At 50.1% G+C, this 26222-nt stretch overlaps 1 protein-coding gene across 4 annotated transcripts in view; it reads right to left on the reverse strand.

The window, feature by feature from the left end:
• Nucleotides 1–964: 964 nt before the first annotated feature.
• The window catches only part of Trappc12 (trafficking protein particle complex subunit 12), a 58450-nt gene continuing 33192 nt past the window's right edge, over nt 965–26222 (reverse strand). For 3 of the 4 annotated variants that reach the window (XM_021179212.2, XM_021179211.2, XM_021179210.2), the window contains exons 6-12: nt 22292–22404; nt 13888–13960; nt 11884–11957; nt 7460–7558; nt 2764–2867; nt 2070–2157; nt 965–1868 (exon numbers count right to left, since the gene is read on the reverse strand). In XM_021179212.2, coding sequence (XP_021034871.1) covers nt 1626–1868; nt 2070–2157; nt 2764–2867; nt 7460–7558; nt 11884–11957; nt 13888–13960; nt 22292–22404 — 794 coding nt within the window. In that variant the 3' untranslated portion in view covers nt 965–1625. The remainder of the gene's footprint in view (nt 1869–2069; nt 2158–2763; nt 2868–7459; nt 7559–11883; nt 11958–13887; nt 13961–22291; nt 22405–26222) is intronic. The other variant, XM_021179214.2, reaches the window with a different exon arrangement.

Here is a 26222-nt window from a genome sequence, read left to right on the forward strand (position 1 = left end):
CACATCCCTGGCCCAAAACAGGCAAGGTATTCTGCCTCAGCCCCTTAGGCCTGGTTTCTGTTCTGCAAGGCTGTGAACAACTGTCTTCTGCCCTTGGTGGCAGTGACAGTGCACTTGGCCCCGCCTCTCCCACATGCCACATTCCTAGTCCTAGCCTTAAGAACATGCAGTACACAGATCAGATGAGGTGGCTCGGGGTAAGACTGCTTGCTGATCTTGAAAAGGACCAGAGTTTGGTTCCCAGAATCTGGATCATGCTGCTCCCAGGCACCCGGAGCTCCAGCTCCAGGGGATCCAGTGCTTTCTTCTGGCTTCTGAGTGGATTCTAAGTGTGCTCCCTGGAGGGAACTCAGTTTGGAACTGAAAAGCAGGGCGGGCAGCCTGTGCTCTAAGGTTAAAGCAGATGTGGTGTGCCTGTACAACTGGCCTCTGCAATGTGTTTACTCCAAAGATGACTGATGACACCCAGCCAGTCAAGCTCCTGAGAGTGACTGTTGCTGAGGTGCAGGGGAACAATGTCCAATCATGAACCAACATCTACAGAGCCCTTGTAAAGCTCAGGAGACACCAAGAAAGCCAGTGTGGAAAGAATTTGAGGTGATAAAGGGGTGGAGCGCAGTGTGGCCTCTTCCTCTGAAGTGAACTACAGCTCCCTGGAAGAACAGGTCCCATGTAACTTGCTATGTTCATGAGACCCCTCCTCAAGGTTAGACAGCAGTAACAACAGCTGGAACAGGAAGCTGGCCAGCTGAGCTGACTTAATTAAGTTCTGCAGGGGCTCCAGAGATTCAGCTTGTGACAGTCTCCACCAAGGAGGGGTGACCTTTTCAGCATCTCTGAGTGTCCATGCTCCTGTGAGTGAGTCTCCTAAACTCACTGCTTCTCTAAGTTAAGTCTCGAGTAAGACCATTTGGTCTGTCATCTGTGCCACTTCTGACGTATTTGCTCATGTCTCCCCAGGAAATAACACAAGCACTTTTCACTTTATTATAGACATGAAGAGCCAGCAGTTTTGCTTATGGAGCTGGGTGGAACCCATGCCCTCAGCACGTGAGGCACAAATGATGCTCCGCTGCATCCCACAGCCGTGCATCCTGCCTTTAAAATGAGTGTTTTCACATAGGAAAGCTGGGAACGGAAGACCATTTCCAGGTCCTTTACATTTTGCAAAGTGGAAAAAGCGCATACAAGCGTTAAGCAATTCTCTTGCCTTCAGGCACAGGAGCACATAGATGCTGTGCCAGCCCATGATGCTCCTTGCCCAGCTGTGTTCTGAGTAAGCTGAATAATCAAAGCGATGCTTTTGTTTGGGATATGGAGGGAGGAAGACAATGAACTGTGATTGTTTAGGCCTATAGTGAGAACAGGCAATATTATTTACCAAACAAGTATTCAGAAGTGACCAAAGAACAAGTTAGCTTCCATGAACAAACCAAGGGAACCCCACATCCTTATGTTCCCTGTTTCTGAATGCCATGCGTATGGCTCACCTTCACCAACAAGCAGTATTGTGCAACTGCATGGTAGGCAGGTCAGCGGGTCTGAGGCATGTTCCTGCACACCCATCAAATGCTTTTACTGACCCATCTGCTCAAGTGTCTGCAGGTACAGAGACCTGGAGGGAACTAAGCCAGCTTCAGGCACTGTGTGTTGAAGCTGTCCCCTTCTTTGCTAGCAACGGCCTCAAGTAGGCTCTGCTTCTTTTGCATGCTCCTTGAGGACTCCAGCTCGTACATGGTGGTCAGGTTGAAGAGCACGCTCTCGTGCAGGTAGTGCCTGGGGTCCTGCTGCACCATGGCCTCCAGCTGCCGCAGGGAGTCCTTGAGCTTTCCCAGGTAAAGCAGACACACAGCAGCATTGTTGTTGGCCTGGAGCAAAGAACATGTGCTCAGGGTGGCACACACACAAGCCCGCCTGTCTTGGTGGTCCCTGGTCCCCATGTCTCACCAGACCCTTTGTGGACCTCTTTAAAGGCCAGCCCAGGCCAGGCCAGGCCAGAGCAGGAATCTGGGATTACTGGTCAGCAAAAGGTAGAGGGGCCCGTGGGGTACCCAGTCTGCATGTCTTACCACTGCATTTGTTGGGTCCATTCTCAAAATCTCTGTGAAGAACTTGTGAGCTTCTGCGAAGTTATTCTGGCCAAGGTACAGAAAGGCTCTGGAATGCACACAACAGAGAAGACAGTGAGCACAGGAGAGCCAAGGGTAAGTTTCACCATATAACATGGACATATCAGGCACGTATACCAGAGTGGGTCGTGCGCTCTCCGATGGAGGCAGTGGCTTCAATGCTGACTGAATCATCAGACTCACCGGCAAGTCTGCCATCCAGGGTCTAGCCCAGATGCAGTAGCTCCAACCAAGGCTATTCCTGGCTTATAAACTGACCATGTTCACTTTCTGCTGTGGTCAGAGCGGGGAGCATGAGCTCGGCATATGGGACTCAGGAAAGCTGATGGCAGGATGACACACTGCTATAAGGCTATACTGAAAACAAGCTTATGCTCTGATTTTAGAAGAACAGCACGCTACCTGGCCTGAGAGTTCTGAAGACAGGGACGTCAGACTAATTGTGGCCCAATGAGATGGCTCAGCAGGTTGAGTCTCCTGCTGTCCTTGGAACCCTGAGTTCAGCTGCTGGGGTTCATGCGTGTTGGAGCCAACTCCCCACAGTGGGCCTCTGAGCTCAGCATGCATGCGTGTACACACAAACACACACACACACACACAGACACATACCAGTAAGTAAGTAGAAGATATTTACCTGTTCATTAGAACCATTATTTTACCCTGCAGTCCATCCAACTTCTGAGTTACCTTCTCAACGTCTTGAAAATATTTTTCAGCTGTTTTTATGTCTCCGATCTGCTTTAACAAAGTTATCCAGTCAGGTTAGCTGACAGGTTAAAAGAGGTAAATGTAAAAATCACAGTTGTTCCCAGTATCATGTCAGAAGAGGAAGTTCCCTGTATGTTATACAGGGGATCCCAGAGCCCACCCAGTGAACAGGAGACATTTAAAGACAGTCTCAGGTTAACATCCAGTAATGAAATCAAACTGCCCATCCAAAGTGTCTGGTGCTTCTCGTCTCTGACAGGGAATTATGTTAATATGAATGCCTGGTTCAAGTCTTACAACTTAGCAGCTGTGCCCCTGAGAATAAATTCTGGTGTAGCACTCAGTAAAAACAAACTTTGGTAAAACACAAGCCTAAGTCAATTTCTGAGATTATTTCTGGCTGGGGACAGAGTAGATACCACCAGCTTGCCAATTGCAAAGTAATATTTTGACCAAATAATACAGAATCCTACTATAAAAATAAATGAACAGACCTTTTGGTATCCTTTGTGAGGAAACCATCAGCCCCCTCAAACGAAGCAGGGCCCCTTGGTATGGGCACCCAGGAGAGGAAGGGGACTCATACTCTAAGGCAAGTGAAGTTTGGACTCTTCCTCTAAAAACTCAGCAGTGGCTCTCCATCAGTGCTGGGAGCTGTGGAGCTAAGCGAGCTGGCCAGGCCCTGTGCGTGCTCTTCTGTTTCCTTAAGAGTATGAAGGGAGCCCAGTGCTCTAAGTTAGGCTTGCAATAAGAAGTGGAAGACATAAAAGGGCCCTGTTACACAGCAGCCTCACATACCAGTAACAGGCAGATGAACGATTCACATATTTAGAGCCTGCCTCAAGTCCCACAAAGCATCATCTTTGGACTGCACTGGACCTTATTATAATGAACACCGTTTGCCTCCTACGACCTGGAGGATCTCTGAGGATGGAGCTATATGAGTTATTGATCTTGGTAAAGTCCATTTTCTGTATTGGGAGGCTTGTTCTGACTTTCTCAGCCTACTGGTTCGCCCCTTTGGCTGTACCTTGTCACTGGGAACACCCTTGGGTTGACTTCTGCCTTAAGTTGTATGTAGGGAGCCAGTGTCTGGGAAGCAGATCACTAGCTACTTATCTGCAGGCCTGTTTTTGGAACCAGAGTGATTCTAGAGTAGACAGGGGAGGGCAATACAGGGGAGACTGAGCCTGAGGTCCTACACTGCTTTACTAAGCAGCAAGGTAATAGACATTTAGAATGACCACTGTATCCCAGCTGGGGAGGCAGAGCCCCTTGCTGGACTCCACTCAGCAATAGGCACAGGGGAGGGGTAAGTGGAAGGAGCTCTCCCCAGCTTGGGCTCATCTGACTGGCTGAGTTGGGGGTGGGTGGCAGCCCTGGCTGAAAAACTCCAGCCTCCTCACTGATGTTCCTGCAAAGACATCTCTCCATTTGTTTTTCGTCCTTATCACTTCTAGCCACTCAATGGCTCAGAAAATAAACAGGAAAAGTTTTTGTATTTCCTGGGGAGGCGTTGACATCTTTGCAAGCTGGAGGCCATTCCCTTCTAAGCAGTTTTCTTGAGGTCTGACTGCTGGCTAATGAGCTACATGTATACAATACAGATATCTAATGTGATGTCTAGGACGTATCAGGGTGTACAGTGTCATCTGTCAGGTATCCTTGGACCACTGTATACCACTGCTCCACACTTGCTGCTACTCATGGCTGCACTTTGAATTGGCCACCCCCATCTGCTATGCTGCCTCCATCTCTGGCATGTTCAGGCCTCTGCTGCCCCTCCCCACGGTTCCAGTAGTCATTCTCTGGCTCCTCCCCATTGTGTTCCAGTAATCACTCCCTGGCCCCTCCCCACTGTTCCAGTAGTCACTCCCTGGCTCCTCCCCAGGCCTCTGCTGCTCCTCCCCACTGTGTTCCAGTACTCATTCCCTGGCTCCCTGCAGTCCCTTACAGTATGGCACCTTCCTGGCTCTCCAGTGAACTCTGACAGCCGTGGGCCTCTGGCTTTGAAGTCAAGTGGTCATGAGTATACTCTTGTCCTGCTCCGGACAGCAGAGCTGCTTTCACACAGCGGCTTCCCTGGGCTACTGCACTTCCACTGTGGTTCAAAAGCTATCTTACTGGTGTGAGTGATGACCTCCCAAGACCCATGTGAAAAGATGTGGAGGGGCTGAGTCTGAGCAGAGAGAAGTAACTTCAAAGGATGAGTGCTGCAGATGTCCAGAGTCTGGGCATCTCTGCCTTTGGACTGTCTGAGACGCTCCTGGGTACGGGCACCTCCAGCCTTCTGCGAACAGGCTTCCTCAATGTGGAATTCTTCTCATGTCCACTTTCCTCCCCTTGCCACTCTCCACCTGCTTTCTGAACAGAAGGCACCCATGGTCTGCAGGATGCTGTGTGTGAAGGTGACATCCACAGGCCTGAGAGTTTCAAATATGCAGATGCCACCTGGCCTCTCTGAAGGCTGGCAGGGAGTGTGGGGAGGAGGTAGTCAAGCTGTGGGGACAGGCAAAGGCATTGAGAGTTCCCTCATACCTGGGAACTGGATACTGAAATAATAAAAATAAACCCTTTACTGTGCTACAGGCCTGAGCTGGGCTCCCAGCTGTCACATGAATGGCACAGTCAGCACAGGTGACCCCTGCTCATAGCCAGACTTGCTCTATGTTCAGCTCAGAAAGAATGAACACTGCTCTTCAGAATAAAACACCCTGAAGAATTACATCAGGGGGTTTGTGGCCAGGAGACATAGCAGAGGCTAGGGGAGGGGCATGTGCCTCTGGGGCATTCATATTTGTCAAAGCTGTCTTTCTCTGTGGTCCAGCAATTGTGAGGTGATAAAGGAATGGCCCTATTCTTAGGTCACACAGCGTTAGAAAAACCTTAGAAACAAATGTAAATACAAGTGAGAAGCCCGCAGCCAAGGCGCATGGCAATATTCCAATCCCCCCATGTGAAGTCATCTAGGAACCCACTGTCTGTCCATCCGCGATGTCAGCAGACTTCCCCACAGCCCTCTGCACTCTGTAGTAAAGCACTTCTAGTCCCACACGTTAGCACTGGATAGAAAGTGCCTCTCCCTGTTTGCAACAGTGTCTACTTTTCAGGACTCAGGTGTGCTTCCCCAGACAGAAGCCAGGCACGGCCACTGAGCACACGTTCACATTTGGCTTCACTCACTCGGAGAGACAAAAATGGCTGTGGAAGGGCTCACTCTGCTGACTCGTCAGGGTGGGATGGCCATGTATCTTAAGCCTGGCCATGTCACGCTGATGACGATCTGAGCCTGCTGGGATGGCTGCAGCAGAAGGCTGCTCCTCTTTCTCACGGAAGACTGGGCAGTTACTCCTGTGCACTGAGGGTGAGGGAACAGGTACAAGATGCAGAGCCAGCAAGCACCACACTGCTTGCAGGCCAAACTCAATGGTGCCCAGGAATCTTGGCCTTGAAGATCTGCTTTCTTTGGGCTCCGATTCCTTGGCCCAGATACTATATCTCTTGTTTGGAGCAATATGTCCCAAGGACTGTACCTCTCCTTTGCATTGGACCCTGAGATGGAGCATGGGCCTCTATCAGTCCTCATGGCTGAACAGCCCAGCCCTACTACACAGCAAACCTCCTACCCTTGTTTTGTGCCCTTTCTCTGGCTACTAAGGACACTACTACTCCTCTTTGCTCCTGGGGACAGCACTGGCCTGTATCAGCCCCAGGCTTTCAAAACCAATGAGCCAGGGGCCTCCTCTGACTTGTGATCCCATTCACGATGGAGCCAGGCACCCTTTTCCATTGTCTTCCCATGCATTCAACATCAAACAGCTCCAGCTCAGTGAAGAAGCCAGTCTCGTCCCTAAGCATTCCTTATGTAATGTGGCTTTCACTGTGGAAATGAGGGACACTTATCTTTGGGGCCACTGTGCCCCCCAAAACATCAGATTCCCCACTCTGCACAAGTACTTTCAGTGTTCCCAGATATGTATGCAGATGGCCTCCTCTTGTGTTCTGGGTCCTCCAAGCAGGAAAGCCTGCTAAGGAGTCAGGGAATATAGGACTCCAGTACCCATGAGTTCCAGACTCCCACATGCCAGGAAGGCATTCTAGCTATAGATGCTGTTAAGGCATGGTGGCCATGCAGGCTGCAGAACACTGTGAGATCACGAGTGTAGCAGTGCCATGTGCCGGAGTGGGTAGGCTCTTTCTCCTCTTGCCATCAGCTGTTCTTAACCTACCCTCTTTCCCCAGATTTAGAGCCTCACCAGGGACAAATACACAAGGCCCATATCCTGGGCAGCCTGGGAGGTCCTGATCCTGGGACTGACAAGAAGATGTACCAAATATTAGTGAACCGAGCCTCTGCATTGCTGCAGCCTCTATGTCAGGGTGCACTTGAGTGTTCCCTCAACACAGCACCTGCAGTTAGCAGATAACCCTAACTGCAACAGGACAGAGCACACCCAGCAGAATCATTGCAAAGAACACCTAACGGTCACATGAATTTGAACTGAACTATTTCCCTACTACTGCCTGTTTGCATGAGTTCTGAGGGGCAGAATTCACAGGCAGCCTCACAGGATTGCAGTCACTGCAGTCAGCCTTTGGGCTGTTAGCAGTGTAGCCAGTACCTGGAGGAGAATGCGGCCGATTCCACTCAGCAGCTGTGGCTCCTGCTCCGGGTAGTACTTGATTACTGTGAGGTAAGCGTCGACAGCCAGCACATAGTCCTATGGTAAGAGACCAAAAGCATGTCGTGAGCTGGAGAAGCTGGACAGCGCTTTGCAGGGCATTACGGACCAGGTATACACATACACACACACACACACACACACACACACAAAATACACACACAGACACACAGAGAGCTGTGGGGGCAGCAGGCTAGTGCTGGACCCCTCCCGCCAATGGTGGTGGGACTGAAGACTCTGAATTCTGTGTGACATACATTCTCTTGTTATCACAGGGCTCTGGACCTAGCATCTGGCCCGAAGGCTGCTTTTTGCTCCCACGTCCTGAGCAGAAGCCAGAGATCCCCGTATTTGGTCCCGCCCTCTTTTCTGGCAGAGCTGTTGTAAGGACTCGTAGTTCTGCACCATTTCATCCTCCAAACACATAAGCCACACTTTGAAAGTGTCTCACTTTTCTGTGCTCAATATTGAGGCAAAATACCTGCATTGAAATGACCCACCAATCAACTTTGCTATGACAGTGAGGGCATATGGATGTCACTGTGACCTATAATGAATGACATGTAGTTACTGCTGCTCTATAGAGGCAGGCGTCCAGAGGCACTGAAGGTGCTGTGGCCTTGGCGTCTGCATCCTGCAGATTGAGCTTCGTCTTCAGTGCCTCAGCTCTGTGCACCTTCCTAGCAGCAGCCTCACACCACCCCTGCCTGCAGCCCCTCCTTGAGGCTAAGTCTCTCTACCACCCACCTAGTATCCACTTCCCACTTTTGGTTCACAGTACAAAAAGGTATGAGAGTTGGTTTCAGTGAGAGGGTTCAAAGGTCAGCTTCTCCTCCACCCTCTGTAGTGTGTAGCTGAGCAAACACTGTGGCAAGAGCCGTGCCAAGCACTTGTTTCCTCTCAGTTACAGCTCGTGGTGACCAGTCCAAGGCTGGCACTGCTCATTTCCTCCTAACCATAAGATTCTGGAAGGTATTTCATTTCTCTATTCTAAACTTTAAGTTTCCTCCAAACTGGGACTACAGCGACTGAGCTTGCTAATTGGGAGGTTATAGAGACAGACGACAAGGAAAATTCCAGTTTGGCAGGGGTAAAAAAAAAAAAAAAGAAGACTCTTCAGTCTGGTACCTTCAAGTGCAGCTCGTTAAAACTAATTTTATTCAAGGCCTGATGCTCACAAGGAGCCAGACCACACATGCCTTGATTTCCTCTCCTACCACGTTTGCTGCCTGTCACTGCGGCCCCGCCCAAGGCCAGCCGGCCTTATTTCTCATTGTGCCAGCAGGTGCACGTGGATGTGTGTGTGCATGCACCATGAGGTGTCAGGGGAGAAGGCACCATGGGCAGTCAGGGTCAGGGCTGAGGGGACACGGCCACTCTACCCTGTGCAGCTTGAGGACCTGCTCTCAGGCTGACCAGGGGTCTAGGCCATGGTCCCTAAGGTCCATCCTGGTCTCCTCTTCCAACCTGGTACGTACCCTTACGTTTTATTTCACTGAGCAGAGGGCAGGCTGTGCCGAGTCACACTGCTGCATCTGATCACAGGCCATCGTGACCTAGGCTCCACCCTGCTCATGATGCTTCTGATGGACAGCTCCTGGAGGGCCAGGGTGCATGGCATGGAGGGCCAGTATGCCTCAGGAGTAAGCCCTGCTAGGATCCTAGACTTTCTGATTGGCATTGTTGCCTTTCAAACTTGCCCCAGGGTCAATTGTACATGCTACTGAGAATGGCCCAACAGAAAAGAAACAGGCTATAAATATATATAACTTTTTTGAGACTGAGTCTTATGGTATAGCTCTGTATAGCCTGTAACTAACTATAGACTCAGTTGGTCTTGAACTCTTAAGAGATCCATCTGTTTCTGTCTCCCATGTTGGTATTAAAGGTATGTACCACCAGGTTCAGTTTTGATAGGATTTTACAGTTCTCCTAGGAGGCAGAGTGGATCCACAGGTTTGGGACTGATCCGAAAAAGCAGCAGTAGAGAAGGGGTTGTCAGGCAGGTGCCATCGGTGTTAGCGTGTGTCAACAAGCCTGGGGGGTGGGGGTTAGGGTGAGCTTGTTAGAGGGAGTGTTTAGGGCTGTCACCGAGGGCAATCTAGTTGGCTATTAGTCAATGAAATCACTCATTCTTGGGAACCTGGAGGCCAGCTGACAACAGCTTCTTGTAGAGTGTCCATTCTACTCTTCTGACTACACTGACCTGCCCTTGAATAGAAATACAGACACTCATGTGTGGGCAAAAGCATTCTTGCCTGACTTGCACCTAAAAACTGCATTGGCTGAGTGACTGCTAAATTGTATTAATGGCTGTTCTGTTGCCAACAAAGGCTTTATGTAGTGTTTTCCAAGCAAAGAGGAGGCACCCTGTGTGTGGCAGGCTCTTCCCCACAAAAGAGAAGCCACAATAGTCAGAATGCTGTGTGGGAGGTATAAGGACGTGAAGCTGAAAACTGTCCAGGTATCTTATGGCTACTGTGAAACCCCAGGATATCACATTTATGAACAAAGGGCTTTGTCTTGCAAGCGGATGTTCCTGGAAATATATAGTGGGACTCTCAGAACTAGAACATATGAGCAAATTTCTTATCATTAAAAGGCTGATTAATTAGGTCATTGTTAGCTGGCACACAGGCCCCAGCTATGCACCCCAGCTACTCTGGCAATACTTGTTGTGTCCACTAGATGGCAACAGAACGCATGTGCTCACATCCACTTTCCTTACAACATTTCTTTTACTCCTTTAACTCATGAAAATCAAGATTAAACCTAACTTTAAATTTAAATTACATCCACGGTGGAAGTATTTTTGAGACATGATAATCTGTCCCATTCAGAACCTTGGGTGACAGGATGCCACAGGCAGACGTTTGGTGCCTGTGCCTACATTGCTGGTGGTGTCACTACCGCAGTAAAACAAAGGAAAGCGTTTTTTGTTACACCATTTTCTAACAGAGTCTCTCAGAAATGCAAGCTGAGTGCACTGCAGCTGAGCAGCGACTTCCTCCCTGAGCATCTTCAGCCTGTGGCTGGGCACCACAGTGCTGCAAGCCTAAGAAGGCAACCAAGGCTCAGAGACTTCAGGAGACTGGAGGCTCCCGGTGCCTTCTCAGGTTGCTACAGGCCACAGCAGTGCAGAGAGGCAGGCCTCACAGGGGGCGGTGGGACAGAAGGAAGCAGGCCCCTCCTTGGCTGAGGGCTGCAGCCCATGGGGAGGTGGGGGAGGCTCTGGAATGATGTCACCAGGGAGGCGGAGGTGGGAAGATACCAGGAACAAAGTGGCCCTGTGGCAACAGACCATGTGCAAATATCTCACGCACAGAACTTCTAAAAGCTGTAATGTGTTCAAGAGTAGGAAAGAGCTGTGAGGACAGCTGGAGAGGTTTTAGGAAACCCGTTCTTCTGTGTCAAGGTCACCTACTACAAGAGCCTGTCCACACCCAATGTCACACGTCACCTGTCTGCAGAGGTGCAGAGGAAACACACTGTCCTATGGCTGGGCTGTGGTCACAGACTTTCCTGCCAGATCCAAGGAGCTGGCCACATGGAGGGCTGCCAGTCGGTCTAAAGCGAGGAGCACGCTCTTCCCCTTGGTAACCTGCCCGCTGGCGGCCGCTCAGTCAGAGCAGGATGACCTTGGCTGAGGGAGGACTGATGAGCCGTCTCACCACAGCTCGGAAGGTGTTAACAGCGCTGCTCTGGGCGTCTGCTGCTGACACATTCTGTGGCGGCTTCAGTGCCTGCAGCTGGCAGCAAGGCCGCCAGCTCTGTGGCAGACCACCCGTGCCCAGGGCGGGAGGCAAGCCAGGCATGGGATGTATTTGAAATGAGAGAGAAGCTGAAAACCTGCTGGCAGGGCTCACGTGGAGAATGGACTGGAAATACAGTGACTGACAGCCCGGCCGAGCTCCCCGAGTCACACCGGCTCCTCAGGTGCACAGCTCGGGGTGAGCTCCTCACAAGAGGGTCTGGTGGGAAAGCCTGCCTTCAGATGTCAAATCCATCAATCATTAAAAAAATGACCCTCACAGTAAAACAATCAGAACAAAGGACGAGATTTTCTGGATGGAGTTCAGAGGAAAACGGGCGGAGTGAGCAGTTTTAATTAGACTGTTTAAACCTAGGCCCATGCAATTAAATTCAGCAATATAAACTGTTTTCTGTGGAAATTTTACAACGACAAGTTAGGCCCCCAAGTGTGAGTGAACTCTACTGAGCAATCTAGGCCACACTGAAGACTGCTGAGGCCCACGACTCACTTCCTTGTCAGGCCTATTGGAACACGCAGCACTTCCCTGCAGCCTCTAGCTGACACTGTCTGCTAGAACAAGGTGCTCTACAGAGCTCAGCCACCCACATACCTTCATCAGGAGCAGACAGTTTGCCATGGAGTACAGCACACGGCCCAGACGAGACCTCCACAGCTGAACAGAGGCTGCAGGGGAGAGAGAGGTGTGAGTGTGCACAAGCAAGCATGCTCCTGCGAGCTGGCAACTGCTGCACTCTGGGTGCACACAAAGCCCCCCGCATCCCCACCTAACCTTACCAGGTTTCCCCAAGAACCGGAGACAGAGGACAGTGTTCTCAGTAGGATGCCCAGAGTGGGCTCCCATAAGAGACCATCTGCACAGATGCAGCAAGAAATATAGCCCAGCTCAGACAGAAGACCAAGCAGTCATCAGGAGCTTACTTCTAAGCCACAACCCTAAACCTGTGACCACACACAGATGCAGAGACAGCATCTGCTGCCTAGGGCAGAAGCTGACCCGTGCACAGAGCCTGCTTGTGTCCAGTGGCTGCAGAGAACCTGGGTCTGCTGGCAGTGTTAGCCCCTACAACCTGGAACTGACCACTTCCCTAGGCCATTAGTTTCAGATTGGAACAACGCTGGTCTGCCTTTTTCACAGGCTTTACTGAGGGTGGACAACCAGAAGTGGCCACCAAAGCGCCCCATGAGAGGACAGGATAAGTCTAGTCCCCACCGCTATGGATGCAGTAGACAGTGAACAACGCACCTCTGCTCACATCTGATACCGGCCATCTCCTGGTTCAGAACCTTCACTGACCATCTCTTTGGTTTTCAAACTGGTTCTCCCCTCTGTGTTGGAGTGATCCCTTCACAGACATCTGAAGTGAGGGGAGGGCTGACTGATGGTTCCTGAGATCATCAGGAGTAAGAGCTGAGCTGGGGACTATACTGCTTACATCAGCTAGGGCAAGCAGATACATTCATACCTTTGGGTGTCAGAGCCTAGTTAATAGCAGGATATACTCATGTCAATGTATGTACACACACACACACACACACACACACATGCATACACCACATATAAATCACCCACACAGCACACATACATACCCAACCCTTCAAATCCAGGGAATTATAAATGTGCTGAAAGGGACTGGCATCTATTCAGCATGCTGTAGCCAGAATAACTGCTGTGGTATATATGTGTACACAAAGTTACATACTGGGGATATAATCCCTAAAGCCACATGTTGATGGTATCTGAAATGGGGGGTCCTTGGAAAGGCATTGGGAGGTTAGGTAAAGTCCTCAGATGAGGCCTTATCACAGTACTTGAGGTTTTATTCACTTATTAATTGTTATTATTTTATTATTATTATTTTTGGTTTTTTTTTGAGACAGGATTTCTCTGTGTAACAGCCCTGCTGTCCTGGAACTCACTTTGCAGACCAGGCGGGCCTTGAATTCACAGAAATCTCCTACCTCCGTCTCCTGAGTGCTGGGATTAAAAATATATGCCACTGTGCCTGGCCTCACTGGTGGTTTTATAACAGAGCTAAGAAGATGGCTTCCTTGTCTCATCATGTGATGCCCTGTACAATGTGGATGATCTCACCATATGCCAGCATCATCTCATGGACATCCCAGACTCTAGAACCGTAAATCCAGTACAACTCTGTCCTTTATAAATTAAACCAGATTTGGGTATATCATTACAGCAAATGGAAAGAGACTGAGACATGGTCTTAGAGGCTGATCTGCCTCTGCAGTCCACCACGCGTCCATAGGTGATTGCCAAGGTGCCATGGAAGATCGGGATGTTCAGCCACTGACAGTTCTCACTGTGGCCCACTTCCCCTCTGCCATGCAAATCTGGGCAGGCAAATGAAAAGCCCCCAGTGCACCGAGGAGCTGGGTTGGGCTGTCCTCAGCCCATGTGTACTTCTCATTACTGGGTAAAAGCCCGTGTTCTTCCTCTCACTTACCCAGAGTAGATGCTACAGGGGAAATGGGTGAAGGGGACATCCACTGTTGGGTAAGAGTGGGGACCAACTATACTTTTGAGCCTTGCATATCCGAGAGAGTGATGTTCAGCCAACAGAAGGGCAATGCTCACCTTGCCTGCTTTCCTGGGTGACGCTGCTCAGACCACCATCTTCAGCTAAGCCTTGCTCCAAGTTGGCCAGGATCTGCAGTCATTTCAAATAAGGAGAACAAAACTGTAAGTGGATTTGTGGCTACACTGTCCTCATATATTTCAGACACAGCAAATTTCTCTGGGTGAAAACCAATCAGGCAAGGAATGTTCGCAGAGATGCGTCTTTTACATTGTGATGTCTGCCAGTTACCAGGAGGTAATGAGAAGAGCAGGCCCTACTCTCTGGTGGAAGGTGGAATTTAGGCTTATGAGACTCATAGAGCCTTCTCAGACACTGAACACGGTGGGCGTTCAGTTTTTCTTTTCCTGAAAAGCTGTGCATAAGAGTGATCAAGTTCTGTGGGAACATCAGCCCCGCCTTTCTCCAGGGTCCCAGTGAGCCTCCAGCCTTCTCTTCAGCACTGGCTGGGTCCACTCTGTAAAGCTGGTACTTTGCATAGTTTTGATTGTTTGGTTAAAACCTTTCCATCGTTTCATCTGTATTTCGGTTTTCCCTTAAAGAAAAGCTGCTATGGTCCTTGTGACACAGGGAAAAGATTTATTATTTTATTATTACTTTGAAGGGCAGGGTGTGAATATATGTTAAGAGTAAAGACTATGTGTAGGAGGAAAACAGGCATAATGTTCATGGAAAAGGTCTTCATGCAGTCTGTCTGCTCTGTGGACAACCTAGCCTTCCTCCTCCCACCTGCTGGGTGACATCACCCCAGGGGCTACCCCTAGGAGGCAGGTAGGCAGTGGAAGGCACCACTGAGTGTCCTCTCTCCACTCATCCATGCCACAATGGGCACCCTCCTTTGTAAAGTCATTATTTTGCATAAGCAAGAGAACAATTAGCTGTGGACTGTGAGTGGGGCTCATGACTGTGACCTCTGAGAGATTCAGGGGACAGACACGGGGTTAAAGACTGACCTTGGAGAGAAACGAGCCAGATCAAACCAGGTCAAACGGTATTTCCCAGCTAATTTGTCTTCTGATAAGTAATCGTGAAGGCAGAAACTGACAAGGGAATGAAGTCTTAATCCCCGCAGGCTGGAGTGCATGGAGCCAGGAAGGAAGGGAAGGGAACAGGGACAGCAGAGGGCACCAGCATTCAGGACTGAGTCCTAGAGCTCAGGGAACTAGGACAAAGGCTGGCATTTACACTTAGGAAAGAAACCACACAAGGCAGGAAGGGGACAGTTCTCTGGGTCTCAGGGCCGTGGAGGATCTATGTGCACAACTGTGCTCCAAGCCTACCATACCATGTATCTCAGAACACGGCTGATCTCTGTACTCGGCATTCAGGGCTGGGGGAAGCTGTATCTATGGAGCCCTGGCGAGCTCAGCCAGCACCCACTGGGAGGGTGGGATCTGCCTAATGTTCTGGCTCTGAAGGAGAAGTGGGGCACTTCATAGGAGCAGCAGCAGAGAATCCGGGAACAAGGAGGGGCTCCTCACTGCAGTGTATGGGGTGGCAAAGGCAGAGCCACTGAGGACTCTACTACCTGCTCTGGGCTTTCCTGGCCTTGTGACAGTCTGGGGAATCCTCTTTTTTCTATATATGTTATGGCTTGGATGTAAAATGATCCCCCTCCTTGGTTAATGCCCACGTGCTAAGCTGGTGGCACTACTGAGAGGTTCTAGAAATCTCACAAAGTGAGGCTTAGCTGGTGGAAGCAGGTACCAGGAAAAGGTCCTTGGGACCACTTGGTTCCCTAGCTATTTATGTTATCAAGTAAACTGCTCGTGCTGTACAATCTTCCTGTGATGCTCTGCCAAAGTACATGGGGTCAAGTGACTAGCCTGAACCGTCTGAAATCATGAATCAAAACAACCTCTGTACCGTAAAGTGGTTTGTGTTGGGCATGGGTCGCAGCGCTTCTGAGAACAGTAGCTAACATAGTGTGTGTCCACATAGCACAAGAGACCCGAGGAGGTCACAGCCGAGTATGTGAAGAGTTCCAGGGTCTGCAGTGTCCCAGGCCACTAAGTGGCTTGAGCACCAGTGGGAAGGACAGCCACCCAAGGTTGTGACCACACTGAGAAGGGCATGTCCAGTGCAGGGTTCTGACCCTCGTTTATAGAATGTGGACTTGTGAATATGGTATACCTCCACCCACAGGTCCATCTTGTCCTGGAAACGAGAGCCAGAGATCGAGTATCAGCTAGGTCCCACTCAGCAGGCACAATGTACTGGTGTTCTGGAACATGCTCTGAGGGCAGAGGCCCCATTAAACACAGGTGGCAGAATGATAATGCCTTGAATCAGGTCTACAGGAGGATGGCTGGCACTTCTACTGTATTTTATTGGATAAATCTGAAGATGAAAGGATTTCTTTCACCTCTACCAAATTTAAATAAAGAGTTCACTGTAGCCAATGCCCACAATGCCGACATGGGGATGAGACAGGGTCTCAGTTGCTCCTTCACCCAGAAGCTATACCTCCCTCTTTCCCTGCCCTCCCACACCCAGAATCAGGTGATGACACAGAGAAGCTTTGGGTGAGGGTCAGCCAAAGGTGCTGGCAGGCAGTGCCACAGAAGCAGGCAATCTGCAAACCCAGGTCATGGCTCTCAGGTAGGACACTGAAGCTATGACCACAGGTCAGTTGGATAGCTTATTCTGTAATAAGAAAAGGGAAGATGTTGTCTTTGAGTGGCTTTCAGGATGAGTACTTGAGCCTGGTCCCTTGGGAGTTCCTGCCCTAAATCCATTAGAATTTGGTAGAGGTGAAATCCTTTCCCCCTCTCACAAAACAGATCTTACAGTCTGTCTTAGGCTGGTTTTGAACTCATGGGTTTAAGTGTTCCTCTTCCTTTGGTCACCCAGTGGTTAAGGCTTTGTTGTATACTGTATGTAACCCAAATCTGTTCTGAGACAACACCTTGTAAAGAGCAAAATGCAGGGTGAAATGACAACATGGGACAGTGACCTCACAGGACTAGGCACTGCACAGTGCAGAGTGGCTACACGGGACTGAGTGATCACACAGCCGAGTGAACACAAAGGAGAATGTGTGTTCTCGTGGGTGAGTGGGGTGTCTGGGCAGAAAGGGCTGCACAGCTCACCCTTGCCTCAGGGAGCTCTCCTGTAAACTACAGGGAATCATGGGCATGATGTTGTCAGTCCAGAGCACAAACGGTTCCTCTCCCCCCAGCCCTCCTGCCTTTGGTGGAGTGAGGCACAGGCACAGTGGTAACTCCAGGCACCGTGAGATGCTGCTTCAGGTCCAGGATGACTTAAGCTTATCATCTCTAATGTCTATTTCTCACCTGGACGCCCCAACACTCTGTTCTCGTCTGCATTACAGACTGTGGGGCTCCATGGAGAATGTACTTATAGTGTTTTGTAAACTTTAAAAGTGCCGAGGGAAAATTAATTACACGGAACAGCAACAAGAAATTAAAAAAATTAAAACTGCTCCTCCGCCTCAGATTTTTCCTGTGGTCTTTTTTTTCTGCCTTCATCCCTGTAACAAATATAAAAGGGTTGGAAATGCGTGATCTGGGAGCAATGAGGCTAATGCTTGCTGACTGCTAAGTAGTAAGTGGGTCTCTAGAACTTCTGGGAGCTTTCTCAGCAGGCTGTGTGGGATGCTGTGGAGGAAGGTGAGAGCTGTGGCCTACCCTGAGGTCACTGGGAACCGTTTCTCCAGACACCTGACCCTAGAGTGTCAGGCTCCTAGAGTTTCTCCAGACACCTGACCCTAGAGTGTCAGGCTCCTAGAGTCACGGGCTCACAGCAGGGTTTCAGGTGCATCACTGTGAGGGAGGAGGCATGGAGGGCAGGGCTCCCCGGAAGGACGCCAATGGAATACTCATCCATAAGAATGACAGATATTGGCCAACAGGGCAAGGGGGAACACTTAAACACCAGTACTGTCTCAAACAGGTGGCGGTGACACTGGGACTCCCAGGACAGGGCATGAGTGCTCTGGGATTCTTCCTCTCTCTTTTTGGGAGGGAGTCGGTGCCACATGAGGACTGGAAAGCAGGGAGTGGGGGCTTCTTCTGAGCAAACAGCGATATTGACAGGTGTGAGGGAGTGACCTAGCAGCCCACTCGAGGTGCACTGGAGCCAGATGGAAACCTGTGGGTGCGGTGACATCTCGGAGCTGTTACTGTTTTACAGACCAAGGCGGGGAGGAATTGGTCATAAACTCAAACTGGGATTATGGCATGACATAATCCCAGTTCTGAGAGAAAAGAGCCATCAACAGATCCTGTTGACAAACTCAAGACAAATGACTAAGACTCGCCTGTGACAGGGAACTTCTTGGTGCCCAGCAATACCTGGTGTCTGCTGATGAGGTGCTGCCCCAGGTGACAGCAAGTGGCCCACCGACCACCTGGGCGCCACTATGGAACCACATGCTTGCCTTGGCGTCTCTGTGCTGCTAACAGAGGCCACTTTACACACAGACTTGAGGACATGAACCCTGCTCCTCCTGGTATGGTCATGGTGTTAATAAGGCTCCATTTCTGACTTTATGACTAGTTTCTCTGAGTGGCTTTCCAGGATGGGTGCCTGAGCCCTTGGGAGTTCCTGCCCTAGATCCATTATCATGACCATGAAAAACAAGAGTGTAAGTCCTTTAAAACCCAGAGAACAGAGCCACCATGCTGAATGTCACAGGTGGGAATGTGCAGAATGACAAGCCTGTTTTGAAGGAGTGACATCCTTCTGGGGGACTCTGGTTTGGCTTCTGTCCTCCATCTGTCCCCTCATTTGGCTTACTTCTGCCTCCCTCCATAGCCAATCTCTCCCTTTCTAAGGACTCTGTGAGGCCCCACTTCCCCTCAGTTTACACGATCATCTCACTGACCCACGGGGAAAGTCAGATGCTGGCCTCAGGTCAGGACCCAGGGGGACTTTTAAGGAGGCAAAGGTCTCTGGTGAGGTCCACCCAGCATGAGCACTGGGATCGCCAAGTTGGCTCAAGGCACCCCACGACCAAGTTCTCTGTATCAAGTAGATTTATTTGCTCCAGAGGGACAGAGAGCAGGGATAAGGGACAGGAGATAGGGGACAAGGGAGAAGGGGAAAGAAACAAGGCAGACAGGAGAAAAGAGGCAAGGAAGAGGGGGAGGAGTGTCTGACTAGAGGACAAATGACTGCCTCTGGATAGCGGAGGACAAACTGTGGTACACAGGCAAATGGCAGTTTACAAGGGGAAAAGGGAAAACTCCATGTTAGAATGAGGTGTTTAATTTGAATTGGGCATGTTAGTTAAGGTGGCCAAAAGGGGGGTTTGATTGTTGGACTTTAATACTTTGATAGCTGGACCTTGGTAGTCAGCCTCAGGAGGAGAAGTGGCCAAATAAGGGAACAACAGACTTTGGTGGCCAGCTTTCGGAATGTAGCTTAAGGATTTTAGCAAGGCAGAGGGATGCGGGAAGGGCAAGGCCTGACAGAGCCATGTTTGTTGTGCTGGAGATGCCTACAGTCTCTTCAGGCTCTTGCAACACAGACACATCTCTCTGTGGCCCTCGCCATCTATTGAGAGACCTGACATCTCTGTCTTCTTTAGGGCCTACCCTGAACATGCTGGTTTCTGCCCAACAATTTCTGTCTCCTGAATTTTCATGGTAATGCATGACCCAGCAATTCTACAGCCAAAGTGAATGAGAACTGTCTGCCCTACGGGTGCCGTGCTGCTGCAGTGCTGCCCACTCAAAGATGAGTGGAAGGGGACATGTGGCAGCTGCACATAGCTGAGTGGTGGAGGGGAGGAGAGGACAGTGAGAGGGAGGGCACAATGGGCTGTTTGCTCCCCAGGGGAAGTTAGAAGTAGGCAAGGGTTGGTGACAGAGACTGTACTTGCACGCACCAAAATACAGTGCCACACCCAGCAACAGGCACAACTAACCTACTAATCAACATTAAAGAAACGGCTTTAAGCCACAGACTCATTTGCTCGGCAGCAGCCGATCACAGTGTGCAGCTGAGTCAAGGTTACCTTGTACCTTTCAGTTTCGAGCTTCCCATGAGGGGCAATGAACTGAAACACGTTAGAATTTCAGTCCATTCAATCTGCACAGCCTGAAATGCATCCCTTATTGGGTGTCTTACGAGCTCACCACTGTAATCAAGTTCAGTCATGGAAAGAGGTACTTGGAACTGAGTGGGCAGGCCGTGGGAAGAAACACTGAAGGTAGGGCTGGAAGTGAGGGCTCCTGACGTGGCAGTATCTATGCCAAGGAGGCTCCCTAAAGCAGAGGGGCTCTTCTGGATCCCGAGCCCTGGGCACATACTAGATTGGATCTGAATAACAGACTCCACTCCTAAAATGTGGATAATTCTCACTACACACCCACAGCACAGGAAGGCTATGTGTCCAAGGGGAACGATGTCTGGAGTGACTTTGGCACCCTGCTTGACTCTGTATACAGCCACTACCACTTGCTTGCCACAATATTTAAAAAGGCCATGACCCCTGCTTTGAGTTTTACAGTTATCTGAGTAGGTGGCTGGGCAGGTGTCCTAACTTGCTGCACACCTCTCTGGGCTGGGGCCCTGGCCTGCAGGAGCTGTCATGAGTGAGGCTTGCTGTAGTCATGAGGTCTCAGCACACACATGTGCACTCAGCACACCCACTCAAGGACCAATAGGTAGGCCTTCCCGTCTTTACCATGGCTTCCTGGGGGCCTCCTGGAAGGTAGGCTTCCCACAGGGAAGAGGCTTCTCAGAGTGTTCTTGGACACTTGAAGAATTATTAAATACCCACACTGCTCCAGCATTGAGTGGTCACTGGTGCAGGCCACTAGCAGCGTTGCTCAGCACAGCAGGCCAGGCCTGCTCAGGATGTACACTTGGGTGTTTCCACCCAGTTTGTGTGGCTCCAGATGTCCTCCTGTCTGTGTGTGCTTTTCTTACTACTCACACCAGTGGGAGGGGATGCATGTGCTGAGAAAAGAAAGGCAAAGAGGACTGAACGGAAGACATCTTTACTAGCCAGAAAGCCTGGCTTTCTCTGGGTTCTTGTGTGCTCCTCTCTAGCCCTTTGGTGGACCGAGACTCCATACTGCTGTGCAGTGCCCAGCGGCTTTCTTGTCCATGCCCTAGGACTTGCAACGTGCCAATCAGAGGCTTCTGCTGTGACCCCCAGCAGGGCAGCCACCCTGCACACCCAGCTGATGGAAGCTCTAGCTCCTTCGCTGAGGGCAGTTTGCTCTGGGTAGACAGATGCGGGGCAGGAGTGTAAGCCTCGGGGCAGGGCGCCTGCCTGCAGCCCAGAGGGATGAAGCGCTCCTCAGTCTCTCTGCTTCTTTAAGTGGCTTGCTGAATGCCCCATCGTCTCTGATTAAGTCACAGCTAATTTGTTCTCTGCAGGAGCAGTAGGAAAGTGGAGCAAGTGAAGCATCTGGATCAGGGGAGCAGCAGCAGCGGGCAGAGCCATCAGGGGGCTGACGGCTGGCCTGCCCGAGCCAGCCCGCAATGAGAGCACGGTGGTGGCTGTTGTCCTGTATTTCTAACTTTGTCTACTGTAAAGCGGCAAGCACAAGTACGCCCATCTGTCAGAAACCCCTTTTAGCAAAGACACCAACCCTTCCTGGAACAGAGCTCTCACGCTGTCTTGTCAGCCATCAGCAGAGAAGCGGGCCACACTCCCAGCCCACGCGCCTCTTTTTCTGAGTGCATGAGATAGAGCCTCATCTGCTGCAGCAGAGGCTCTAAGGAAACCTTTCTACCTGTTACCCCGAAGCCAAATCTACCTGGAGTTGTGGAGTAGGGGTGGCTCATCTGCACTGGCAAATGAAATTAACCTCAAGCTAATTGTACCTTACTGTTTATGGATTATACCTATTTATGCAAATGGCTCTTAGGAATGTCTCTGCTGTGTGGGTTCTTTCCCAATCAGTTTGCAAAACTCTGGTGAGACCTGGAGGAACAGTCTGCAGAGCCAGAAAGGGAGGCATAGAAAGCAGAAGACAGGCATCTGCAGACAGTGACAGTCAAGGGCTTCTGTGTCATGACAGTGTGGTACACTGATTCCATTTAAACCAGACATGAGAAGTCACCAAATGACTCAAAGGCAATAAACAAAACCATCACTGGACTCCTTTATGAAAAGTAAGTGCATCGCCCTGATCTAAGCCAGGCAGCCCCGATCTAAGCCAGGCATGTGGAACATACACACACTGTCCAGTCCTTGTGAGTCTTCCAGACAGCAGAGCTTCATCTGGGCAACTGGCTTACAGTGGCTCTGCCCCAAACCAGTCTCTAGCCTTTGACAAACACTTTAGGTATGGATACCATAGTGACACTATTCCAGAACCTTGTGTATGAGAAGAAGTGAGACAGTCTCCGTTGGGGACTGGTGGAGAATGCCGTGGTGTGAATGCTGAGAGGAAGAGGATGGAACACCATGACAGTTACCTTGCTGCAGACGGTCTTGACCCTGTGTAATCGATCCAGGGACTCCTGTGGGTTCCCCAGATACTGCTGCAGTTCTGCATGCAGAATACGCATCGAAAAGGGGACCATGGAGCCTAGAGTAGAAAGCACAGGTAAGTTAGTGAGCTTGCTATGGATGTGTGTGTTTTCTGACTGTCCAGAGGAAGGAGGCGTTTACAGGGTGTCTTAGTTACAGTTTCTCTTGCTGTGATGAAACACCGTGATCAAAATGTAACATATTACAATATTACACCTTCCAGCTTGTAGTCCATCACCCACGGAAGTCAGAGCAGGAACTCAAGGCAGGAACCTGGAGGCAGGCACTGATGCAGAGGCCACGGAGGAGTGCTACTTACTGGCTTGCTTCTTATATCATCCAGGACCCCCTGCCCAGGGGTGGCACAGACCCCAATGACTTGGGTCCTCCCAAATTAAGTATCAATCAAGAAAGTGCTTCACAGACATGCGCACAGGCCAATCGGGTAGATCATTTCTCAACTAAGGTTCTCTGTCTCTATAGCTGACAAAATCCTGGCCAGCACACAGGTGTTGCATTGGAAGCAAGAACAGAAGCCTTTGATTTTTGGTTTAGCTGTAGAATACAAGCTGGTTTTCTCTGCTAAGTCATATCTTACCTATCTAGCCAATTACCAAGGGAGACCAGATGTTACCACTATTGCCACAACTCTGCAGCAACCACAGAGGTTCTCACAAATAAATTCAGTAGCAGATACCAAATGGCCACCAATGAAAGCTGTAACAGAGTACATTACTGTAGCAGGCCAGAGTGTGAGTGTGAGTGGAGAGGGCCTGTGGTGGTCTGAATAAGAATGCCCCCATAGGCTCATACTTTTGAATGCTTAGTCGCCAGGGAGTGACTTTAAAGGATTACAAGGATTAGGGGGTGTGGCCTTAAAGGAAGGGTGGACTCTGATGTTTCAAAAGCTCAGTCAGTCGTCCCCCTCCCTCCCCCCATTCAGGATGAGGTTCTCAGCCTACCTGCATTGCCATGGTCTTCTCCATGATGATAATGAAATAACACTCCGAAACTGTAAGCAAGCCCCCAATTGAATGCTTTCTTTTATAAGAGTTGCCTTGGTCATGGTATCAAACATTGACTAAAACAGTGGATTAGCTTGTATTTCCCAGCAGGGAGGGCTGCAAAGAAAGCAACTGGCTCTGGAGGTGCTCCTGGCGATGCCAGAGAGGGGTAAGATAGCTCAGTGAGGGGACCTCCCTATCCTGGGCTCAGAGAACAGGGCTCAGGAGGTATTCCTGAGGCTGCCAGAGGGGGCCAGACATCTCAGCCAGGCCATCTCTCCATCCTGGGCTCCTGCTAGCTTGGCACAGAGTGGATCTAGAGCAGGAGCAGGAAAAGGTGTCCTTCTTGCTCACGGGTCTGCTGGCACACTAGAGGCTTCTCCAGATTAGAGTCTTCAGAACTGCCCATCAGCATAAAGCATGTGGCTGCACTCGAAAGAGGAAACTGATGGGAACTACACAGGAGAACAGGAAGCTCTAGAACTGAGACAGGAAGAGAACAGCTGGGGAAATACTGTCTGTCAGTTTCATGCTAAGCAAACAGTTTAACTTACAAGTTACGTGGCAAGTTTTAAGAACCAAGTAGAGGCCAGCCTTCTGTCTCTTCAAGTGTAAACACACACTCAAGTGTGACACACTTCCCTCAGAAAGGCTACAGGCCCCCTAGCAGCACCACTACCTGGGCACCAGGCATTTAAGTGCCCAGATCAAGCCACCACACTCCCCAAGTATAGACGAGCTTGCCTGTCTCAGCTGCTGGGAATTTTAGCATCCTTCATGTTCAGTTTGGCTACCCAGTACAACAAAGCCTGGCCAGTCAAAATCTCTAAGAGCCTAGTTCTCTGTGTGTGTGTGTGTGTGTGTGTGTGTCCCATGTTCAGTCGGGACCTGTCTAAGAATAGGTTGACATGAACACTGAGGAAGTAGTCTCATTAGTTGTTTAGAAAGCATTAAATGAGGCTGGGGTGGTGCTGGTGAAGAGAGAGAGAGACACACAGAGAGAGAGAGAAACACATTAAATAAAAACAACTACTTGAAAATTATTTCAGACAGTCCCCTGTAGTGTTGAAAGCTACACCACCATTGTGGAAAGTCATGGAGGAATGTGCTAGAAATCCGCTGGGCCTTGGTGTGTGCACTGAAAACCGAAAGCAGAGAGCCGCATGGGCGCGACTTCCATGGGTCACTGCTGCTCTCAGAGGGAGGCAGCTCCTGGTAGTATGGGGCAGAGGCACAGCTGGACTTGCTGCCATGTACCCAGTGCTGTATGTATGGCTGCCACTGGCAACAGAGAGCACGTGGGGAGAGTCCCACTGTAGCTTCTTCCTTCCCTAAGGCACAGACCCACAGGTTGGTCTCAGTCTTCCTCTTTCATTTTTGTAACAGGGACATTTAACTAGATTCACTGATCCATCAGGTGACCCTGGACACCCTCTCCCCTCCCTGATATCCTCCTCCCCATCACCGGGGTGGGGGGAGCAGGTTGGCAGCTGATGAGGATACTGATCACTCCATCAGTCTCCCTGAGATGCTCCACTGCTGAGATACCGCTGTGTGAGAGTGTTCAAGGACACACACTACTTTCAATGCTGTGAAGACATCTTCCACCTAATGCTACATTAGCATGTAAACAAAAAGTACCCCAGATCAAATATTTATTATTTACGTGGCCAATTTGATCAAATATTTTAGATGGAGGTAGAGTGATAAAAACATGGACTAGGTCATCCAACCCAGGTCGTGCTCCAAGTGCTTCTCAACTGCAGCAAGTGTCGGGGACAGAAAGCTGCAGGAAGCAGGAGAACACCCTTCTCGGTACTCAGGAGCTCAGGCAGAGTACTGTGAACTATAAATCTAAACCTAACGTCAGCCTAACATGTTAGCTGTGGGAGGTAAACTGACTTTGCAGTAAAGAATGAAATTCCAGATGTTTACAATATTATGCTGCGCATTTAATTCTGAGCAGCCATGTCAGGTTTTGTGTGGATATAAAAGATTCAGAATTTGCCTGAGAAAGAGACCTGTGAGCTGCAGACACTGGAGGGAGCAGAGGAAGACTGAAGACTGGGTGAGAATTTCGAGGAGCAGATGGCAGCAGGGAGGACAGAAACTTAGCACTCAGTTAATTCGAGAGTCTGTACATCTGGCTCGATGATGTGAGGGTGAGCTGTCCTCAGGTCTAAGTTCAGAAGTGAGTGTCTACAGCAGCATGGCAGCTGCTGCAACCCTAACCAAACACAGACCACAGCCTGTTGGGGCGCCGCTGGCAGGTGCACTGAGATAATGAGAATGTGTTTTCTTTCCCGTGTGAGATCATGCACTGAAAGGGAAGGGACCATGGAAAGATAAGCAGTGCCACAAAAACCCCAAACTCAAGCCATGGCGAGTCTTTCCTTCCCACGGAGAGGGCTCCGAACAGACTGAAAGTGGTGGTGTGCGGGCATTCCAAAGACAGAAACACAGCAAGTGCACACAGTTAGCTCACTGGAAATCACGACTCAGTGGCAGGTCATCTGTTACAACTGTGCCACGTGCGCAGTATCATGCGCACTGCAGCGAGCCAGGTGTGGTGGTGCACGCCTTTAATCCCAGCACTCGGGAGGCAGAGGCAGAGGCAGGTGGATTTCTGAGTTCGAGTCTAGCCTGGTCTACAAAGTGAGTTCCAGGACAGCCAGGGCTACACAGAGAAACCCTGTCTCAAAAAACCAAAAAAAAAAAAAAAAAAAAAAAAGACTGCAGCGAGCAAGCTACTGATTCTATCCAGGGACACAGCTCCTGTCAACACCTGAACACACTGAACACACACCCTGTGGTTGGAGACAACCTGCTTTAGTGCATCACAAAACAAAACCCAATTAAAACAAAAACAAAA

The sequence above is a fragment of the Mus caroli genome, unplaced genomic scaffold, assembly GCF_978045245.1.
Source record: "Mus caroli unplaced genomic scaffold, Mus_caroli_1 scaffold_14, whole genome shotgun sequence".
Lineage (NCBI taxonomy): Eukaryota > Metazoa > Chordata > Mammalia > Rodentia > Muridae > Mus > Mus caroli.